At 40.9% G+C, this 8,850-nt stretch overlaps 1 protein-coding gene across 1 annotated transcript; it reads left to right on the top strand.

Moving 5' to 3' along the window:
* Nucleotides 1–961: 961 nt before the first annotated feature.
* On the top strand, nucleotides 962–8,571 carry RB195_009326 (uncharacterized protein; the record flags this gene model as incomplete). Its single annotated transcript, XM_064189835.1, has 17 exons — nucleotides 962–1,033; nucleotides 3,940–4,071; nucleotides 4,140–4,299; nucleotides 4,364–4,460; nucleotides 4,538–4,634; nucleotides 5,164–5,356; nucleotides 5,415–5,502; nucleotides 6,260–6,436; nucleotides 6,559–6,761; nucleotides 6,821–6,978; nucleotides 7,038–7,154; nucleotides 7,340–7,403; nucleotides 7,668–7,760; nucleotides 7,834–7,993; nucleotides 8,058–8,151; nucleotides 8,324–8,409; nucleotides 8,490–8,571. The coding sequence occupies 17 exons, from the start codon at nucleotides 962–964 to the stop codon at nucleotides 8,569–8,571; spliced, it is 2,073 nt and encodes a 690-aa protein (XP_064047418.1).
* Between the last annotated feature and the right edge of the window lie 279 nt (nucleotides 8,572–8,850).

The following is an 8,850-nucleotide window of genomic DNA, read 5'->3' as shown; positions in this document are numbered from 1 at the left end:
TCCTCACATTCATCGCTGAACTTTGCCAACAAAAAAGAGTTTAAGCAGTAATCTGATGCAAAAACGACTACCAGTAGCATCAAATACTCGAAAGGTGTTCTTTCCAGTTGATAGTGGCAAGTCCCATACTACTGCAAAACAAAGTCTGTGGAGCTTCGATGTTCTCCCGTAACTAGTGAATTATCTTGACGACTCCAAGTGATCATCTTTTGTTCTGATCGAACTAATACGCTTTCTGAGGCACATTCTGGCTTGGAGTAGGGAGGTGATCAGACGTCGGCGTTCTGTCAAAGCAATACAATTTATAGTGATTTGTGGCTTATGCAGTTTTCATAGATTTTTTCAGACGCATCGCGAAGGGAGAACTCTCACGCGACGAGCGAAATTGACGGATTTGATATTCGCGAAATGACGCACGACAAAAAAAGAGGGAGTATCCCATATGCCTTATTCGCCGCAACGCGCATATGCATGCTGTAGATCCGCCGGAAACACAGAGGGACGCAACTCCGAGATCGTTGGTTTTTGTTACTGGAGATGCACCTGGGCGTTCGAATGTCGAAGCGATTCGCACGATGCATTTGCGTCTAAATGTAGATTTGAGTGGCTTGTTGTGCGGAATAGAAGTAGATTGTACGCAATGTGGATTTCGGGTGTGGTTCCATCCATAAAGAAAAAGTGAACTTATGAAGCATTCACCATTCCTTCTTCTTGTCTTCAGGAGATTATCGGTCTGAAATCGATTTCTGTGAAAAGTGATATCAATGGGATGCTTTTTTGTACCTTGCTGCTCATTTCTAGTGATGGTGGGCCATGTAATAGAATTGATAAGCCTTTTTTGGGTTTTGTTCGGTTTGTTTCGTTAGCGCGATCAATCGTGCGTACCAAGTGAAACACAGTACTTGTGAACTATATCTATAAGTTATTTCAGCCGGTTCTTGCGCTCCGATGACGGTGTGAGATGATCTCTCAACATGGCGAAGAGTACACAATTGACTTCAGCAGAAAAATCGGCAGCGGTGCATACGGAAATGTGAGAATCATTAATCTTCGTTTACGACTATTGAAATAAGGTGTTTGTGAGACAAGTTGTATTCATCATCACGGATTTAAAGCAATGACATCGTCTGGTGAATATTTGCATAGATTTTTGACATTCCTTTCATTTCTATGGTTGAATGTGTTCAACCAGGATTACATCTTCGATTGCAGAGAAGTGAGAGGGAGTGCGTCAGGGAGTGAAAGAGTGTGCATTCCGTTCGTTCAGCCCCCACTAAGTTTATCTCACACCTTGATTTGGAGATGAAACGAATGCGTTAACAGAGTAGTATTGGTGACTCAACGATCTGCGCAGACAAGTCTCGTCACTACAGTTTCACTCAAAAAGCCAGCATTTACAGTGATTAATTGCAGACTATATGACATACATATAAGAAATAGTTGGGTCAAGACGACATGAAGCACGGACAGTTGCACAAGCGTCTGCGCTAGAAGTTGCGCGGTGGAGCGTAGCGGTTGTGATCGTCTAAGAATCCTAGATACGGCCAGAACTATCTGCTGTTCCCCATGGTCCCACCTCGATCAAGTCATCTCCACCGCACCGCTTCGAGCGCAGCCGCTTACGCAACTGCCCGTGCTTCATGTCATTTTGACTCGACTGTATTCTATATAAAGTATGGTCAAAGCGACACGAAGAACGTACGCAACTGCGTACGCGGCTTCTCTCGAAGCGCTTCGGTGGAGCGCAGCGGCTAGGAGCTTGGTGAAACACTTGCTTAAACCACCCATCGCTGCAGTTTGCTACTGTTCCAACTTGGTCCTGACTGCTGCGTCCACCGCGCTTTTTTTGGCGCGTACGCAAATGCACTGCAAGTACACCTGTGATTCATGTCGTTTTGACCCGATTTTATGTATACGCTTTAAGAAGCAGCAATTTTCCGCCTATGTCAGTCGATTGCCATGACGTTTTGTGGCTTTTTAGTCGGGCAGGTCTTTGTTGTTGAGCCCTGGTATGAAATATCTTGTACTGTTTCGTGTCGTAGTTTTGCCAAGAAAACGAATAAGTCGATTCAATTGCAGTGATGATCTCGAAACGCTGTCGAAAATCTTTATGAATTTCATTAAGTCATGCCTTTGAGGACCACCCATTTTATTGCACCATCTGAGCCTAGCGATTAAATATATTAGTGCCAATCAGACTAGGTTTTCTATTAGTCATGTAACCCAGGACGAATCTTAATTTATTACCAAGTACTGGCGTGAAAGAGGTTTCGTGAACGTATAAACAGAATACATGTCATATGGCCAGAAAGACCTGAAGTGTCGGGTAAAATGTAGCTGAGAGTATAGCGGGGGGACTCAGTGGCGCCCTTATTTCTCGAAGTAAATGATCAAATCAATCGGGGTCCTAAGGCCTAAGCATTAGTCTTAGAGGATCTATGACATGTAAACAAAAGTCACTAAGAGAAAAAAGTAAGTTAGAGCGTCGAGAAATAAGGGCGCCACTGAGTGTCCCACTCATCGCGGTAGTCTGATCTCTATCAGCAAGGGTTTCGCCTCGATCGCATCGGTTAGACCGGCCGCTCACTTCAGGCGCAGTCGCTTACGTAACTGCACCAAACTCCAGGTCTTTTTGAGCCGACTATACCTCAACCGATTGATCGAAAACTGATCCATGCCGTGCGAAATGCTCTTTCTGGTCGTTTTTTAAAACAAATAGTGTGGATGCGTGCATGTCGACTTTCATTCAAATCTAGTGTTTTAATATAAACCTATAATTATCTTCATGATAAAAGCGGGTGAAATATTGGGGATATATCGAGGAGGGGAATTTCCAGTGTACCAGTTCGAATACATTTTTTTCTGCGATTGTTAGGATAAGGGAATAGTACTGAGCTGTTTGGTTTTGATTGAAGGAACAGTCGAATGAAATAACTGTTCTCAGCTGATATGGTGATTATTATGCAAATGTTCATTGGTTGCTCGGTGATCCGTTATTTGTGGAGTTACACAAGATAGATGCAGTGGAGATGAGACGGTTCTCACTTCCCAAAGAAAAAACTAAATGTAAGCGCTGATCACGTGTCGTGTGCACGAGTAGTCGATTTTGTAGATAAAGATGAAGGTTCTAGTACGTCTCAGTTCGTGAAGTGTCAAGGAACATTAGGGTGCTGCGGTGTGAATGTTTTACCAGTGTACTATTTGTACACTTGTCAACTTTTCTGATGGATAATGTTTACTTAAGTTAGTTAATGTTTACTCAGCTTCTAATATTGATTTAGTACATATTAGTTTAGTTTAGTTTAGTTTATAGTATTTGATTGTTTAGTCGTTGTGTAGTTTTTTTTCCTGAGTTCTGCATTTTTTGAACTCAGGTGAAAGGTTCCTTTTTTATACGTAGCGGCTGATATAGCGCGGACGATAAGAGATTCTGCCGTCTGGACGATCGATCGAAGGTTCGAATCCACCCTTGTGCCAACCAAACAATTAATCTCCCCAGGGTCGATAAGTTGGTATCAGACTTGAATCTAATTGTTAATATACATCCCGAGGGTTGAGCAAACGTTTCTACACCGTACCATAACTAAAGCTAGTAGACTGGCAAAAATTTGGTGAAACTGGTAAAATAGGCAAGCAAAGATATAGTCGGGTCAAAACGACATGAATCCTGAGTGTAGTTGCGGTGCATTTGCGTACGCGCTCGAAGCGGCTCGGTGGAAACAACAGTTGGAACCGAGTTGGGATAGTCGTAAACTGCAGCGATGGGTGGTCCCAGCAACGGTTTCACCACGCTCAGTCGCTGCGCTGCACCGAAGCGCCTCGAGAGAAGCCGCGTACGCAATTGCGTACATTCCTCGTGTCGTTTTGACCTCACTTTACATTGCAACACTGTGCTATCTTTCAGTAGATAAAGGAGAAAATTACTCTTTATCGTTTCAGGTCCACTCGGGAAGGGCTTCGTCTGGCAGAAGTGTTGCAGTCAAATGCGCTCGAGATGCAAAAGAAATTCAGGCTGCACGAAAAGAGGTGGAATTTTATCGCCGATGTGCAGGTGCACGTAATATTGTAAAGGTAAGCAGCATGCCGGACTCCATCAAATTTACTAATTCTGTTAGAATTTATTGGAGAGTTGTCCTTAGTATGTTGGTAGTCAACACAAGGAAGCAACGGATCACTCTCCCGAACGCTTCTCGTTTGCCATGGAACGTGCATTGTTCTCACTCGACAAGCTTATGAAGCAGGTCCGACATGTACATGGCCTTCCTAAGGATATCATCATAGATCTTCTTGTAGATTCAGGTTTGTAGAGCCAATTTTGCCTGGGTGAGCTTGATTTGTGCATTTACTTTTACCATGCATTCAGCTTCTGCTTTGAATACGTTGAAAAGCCGGGGAATTGCTCATCGAGACATCAAACATCTCAATATTCTTGTTTTCCCCGGTGCTCGAAAAGGCCGGAGGTATGAACTACAGGCGGACCTAGTCTACTCCTCTTTTTCATTACGTTCTCCATTCATATCAAGTCAAAATCTTTCAGATCACAGTATTTGTTCAAATTCTGTGACATGGGAGTGTCGAGTTTCGTTCACGAGGGTGGAGTTATGCAAACGCTAGTGGGTACACCACATGCATTGGTTAGTCCTTTTATTCTTAGCCTTACATCTACGGTGAGACTTTTAATGTGGACTGTAAGACAGTGAGATATGACAGTGTTCGTGTCTCCGTTTGATCATGTATGAATTAAAATTCTCTTAGCTCCACCGCATTTTGTTCGTACGTTTTCACACAGGGAATAATGTTCAATTGATACTCCTTCAGCCTCCTTTTCGATTTCAACTAATTTTTTTTCTGCATATATTTTGTTTTCACCGGACTACAGTTTGGGCGTAGTAGTTTTTTCTCTTGTTATTGGTAGCAAAACGTGTGAGTGCTCCACTTCAAATAAAGGGTTTTCGATTTACATCAGAGTATATTATTTTTGTGATATTTTCTGTTCTTTTTGAACGTTAATTGGAGGAGAATTCCTGAGGCTCTGACTGACCATGATAATCATTATCAGCATTGTGGCAATAATTGCTTCAATTCAAACCAAATGTGGAGATTAATTCTTCAGAATTCTCCATTTCTCTAAAAGTTCGGTACCTCATATTGAAATCTGTTTAGTGTCCAGCAATGGCAGACGCTCATGCAAACCGACAGGCTAGAACCCGTGAGAATTATACCAGGGAACAATGCGATCTGTGGTCACTCGGCTGCACTTTCTATTTCGTCGCAACAGGAAAATCTCCTTTTCCCATGGATTCTAAAGACAGCAATGTTTATGCACACGCCGTATCGGAAAACAATCGGCCTGAAGGTGGAGATTTTTTTTGTGTTTTCGACTTCCAGTAGATGCATTCTTAGCAGCATTGCAGGTGCGATATCGGCTGATAGGGTTAGCTATGATTCGAATCGATACATGTATAAGTACGGTTATTCTATTCCGAATGCCTCGTATCCAAAGTATGTTCCTCTACTTTATACTATATAATATGAAATAAATAATCTTTATTTTTGTCTTATTCCTCATTTGTTTTCAAAATTATGCAAGAAGCTGTCATGTGATCTTCAAGTCGTCTTGCACTTTTACATGGCCATTTTGCCGAAGTACTGCCACTCTATGTTGGTGGTTTTCAGCATGAAATAATATTCCATTATGGTGTTTGACTTTATTTATTACATTACTATATTTTCCTTACCAGTTTCGAGAAGAAGACGACCGGACTTAAGCAATGACGCAACACTATACTTATGCCCTTGTCCGAATTATCTCCTTCTTTTTTTGACAGACGATCCTTTTGTTATTCATGTATCTTATCAATACAGTCGAACTTAGCAACAAACTGGTAGTAAGATTAGACCAACCTTCCTATGAGTAGGACTGTATAATTATGAGCGATAGGACTAGATTTTTGGGACATCTACGTGCGTTTGTATCGTTATTTTGTTACAATCAGGAGGAATTAACCATGATCGCCCTCATACTTGTGATATAATTCCTAACCCTATGTTTTAGTGAAGGTGTCTGAACATAGCCAATTTCTTGGTGCGCCGCTTTCAACAAAACAAAATAATCCATGTGTGAGAAATACCCATACATGTCAAACATTGTTTTTTCCCTCAGGTTTAGAAATAAACGAAGGTCTTGTGCTTTTTGTGTCTGGTGTGATTGTTTTTATATCCTCGCGCTTCCGGCTAGATACATAGCGTAGTATTTTAGATGGTTCCGTCATTGCCTTGCAAAACTGATCGCCATGCTCTTCAGTAGGGAACCTACTTTAAAGTCTCTTGACGAAATGGTAGAAGCGTTGGAAAAGTCTGTTGAGAAGGGATTTATTTCTATCGAGTCAATGGATATCTTTAGCTATTGCGACCTTCGGAATGTGCTACATTTCAGGTAACGGGTTACTTTTTTATGCATGTACTCTCAGGTAAGCTGCACTTCTTTCTTCCACGGGAGCACAAATGGAAATGGCAGGTGTTTCAACGTGTTTCAGTAAATTAAACTAAATTTTGCAGTCAGAACTATCCAACTCTCAAGGATGAACTCTCCTTGAAGGATGGCGTCGAATATCGTTTAATTTACGAGAATAAGCTGGTTGTTTTTGCTGCTCCCGTAGAAGATCGAGTTCGCTGTAGAAGTCCACCAATTCTTTATCCGTTACTTGCTGATATTCCATGGACTCCCAAGATATGGTGGCGCACAGTTGAGGACAAGAAAGGTTTGCATATTTTTGAAATGATTCACAGATGTTATTGCTATCGATTTCGACTATCACAGGCCACTCCACAAAAACAGGAGCGAACAGAAATGGGGACGAATCTTCTCGAAAGCGATCTGATATGTATTCACAAGTAGGAGACGCATTGAACGACTGTGATAAAATTTTGGAAATAGTCGAAATGTCAAAAAAGATTTTGGGCGTGCAACTGGAACGGGTAAGTCTGAATCCCTTGTTGTAGCTCATCTAGCGCTAACCTCAAGGGCAGTGTTGCAGATAAAATGTGAACTCGAAACCGTTCGAGAAAAGACGTTGATGCCAATTCGTTTCACAATCTACGCAAAAATGCAATCCTTCGCTCTTTTACCATTTCTGAACGAGGCTGCTGATAAGGTTAGTCGTTTTATACATTGCTGACAGCTTGATCTCGTTGCTGTTTTTTATATTTATTCTTTTTCGAACTTCCCCATTAGCTTTTTTCTTGGAAATCCTTGTTAGATGGAGTGTTTTATTTTCGCATTTCCCTCTTCTTTCACGGAATTCCATTCATCGAAAATGGGTTTCAAATCAATTTGCAGACCATAATGGGTCGTGTATGTGAAATGGCTGGTCGTGCCACAAAGGAGCTGGAGAAATGCATAGGTTTGTTTAGTTTTTTCCCCTTAAAATTTGCATTTGATGCGTTGAAAGGATTTCATAGAACATGTTCGTGCATAAAGGAATTTATTCCTAACTCAAAAAGTGAGCAGTGCTGAATGAGTTCACAAACTCGTTTATCGTTATAAGTAAACGAAATTTTCTGTCTTCTGCAGAAAAGACGTTCAGGCGTAGTTTACATCTTCATTTGTTCTTATCATTGCACAAGTATGGTATTTGTCAGTTTGTCGCACATTTGTCAGTTTACAGCTTTTCTGAATCAGTCGCTGACATCAGCATCTGAATGTTCGTCTGAGCTAGATGGAATCGAACTAGAGGCAGCTGAAATCCCTGGAGTTGAAGGTCCGTTTTGCTATTGCTTTTGCTGATCATTGTTTCGCCTCATTCTGTTTATTACGAGAGGTTTGGCTTTAAGATGAACTAAATGGTCTTCTCAACGATGATCCATCTGTTGGAGTTTTCCAATACGAAAAAGAGCTTATCGACCAATGTATTGCAAGAAGAGCTGATTTAGCTGCTCAGTTGTGTAACAACACTAAAAATTCGGTAGTAAAAGTGCTGTTGAGAACAGCTAGGTTGGTGCTTTGAATATTTCTCGACTGTGTAGTTCTCATCTCACTATTATTTCTTTTTTTTCAGATTTGTTCTGGATATATCTTCGGAAATTTCGAAGTACCGCAACTATATTGATGACTACATTGGACTTATTGAGAGGCCTTTCCAAGAAATGAAGGTAATTAGAAGTGGAGAAATTTCCTGAAATCTCATCTAAAATGTACGAAGTCTCCACAATCCTTTACCTTTACTTTCGCTGAACTAATTCCTACCTCACGAATATATGGTTGACACATTTACATCACCGATACGTTTTCTTCTCTTCATAACATAGAGCGTTTTTGTTTTAGAACTGTATGGAAAGGATGCAGGTAACCAACAATTTGGACGAGAATACTTTCCAAAAAGCATTGATGTATTATAAGCGGCCAGCAAAGTGGGTATTTTTCTAGCGACTAAATGTTTTTTTTAGAGCTGTTTTTTAGAATTTGGTTAGTTTATGTATTTCTATTACAGCATTGTTACTCAAACTCGTCTTATTCGCGAAAAAGTTAACCAAGTGTTTGAGTTACTGCAACAGGTCAACAATCCTAAGTGAAACGTGTGCTTCTATTACGTACTTATTGGAGGTTACATTTTTGTACATTATTCTGACAGAACCAACACTGATTTGCTGCATTGCCTTGTTAGATATTGTTTGTTTTCATGGGAATACCGTAGTTCTCTGTAGTCGTTTCTATTTTATTTCTTGTGGTATTGTTTTGCGTCTTCTCCCGATGTTTTCTCTTCAGTTCCCGATGACAGGTGCCAATTCGTACATGTATAACAACCAAGGATTTGACAGTCCGTTTATTACAATGGTCTGCTTTTGAAGTTG

This window comes from Necator americanus, chromosome III (genome assembly GCF_031761385.1).
Source record: "Necator americanus strain Aroian chromosome III, whole genome shotgun sequence".
In the NCBI taxonomy this organism is placed as follows: domain Eukaryota; kingdom Metazoa; phylum Nematoda; class Chromadorea; order Rhabditida; family Ancylostomatidae; genus Necator; species Necator americanus.
The sequence above is the reverse complement of the archived record's forward strand: the minus strand, read 5'-3'. Positions and strand labels throughout refer to the sequence as shown.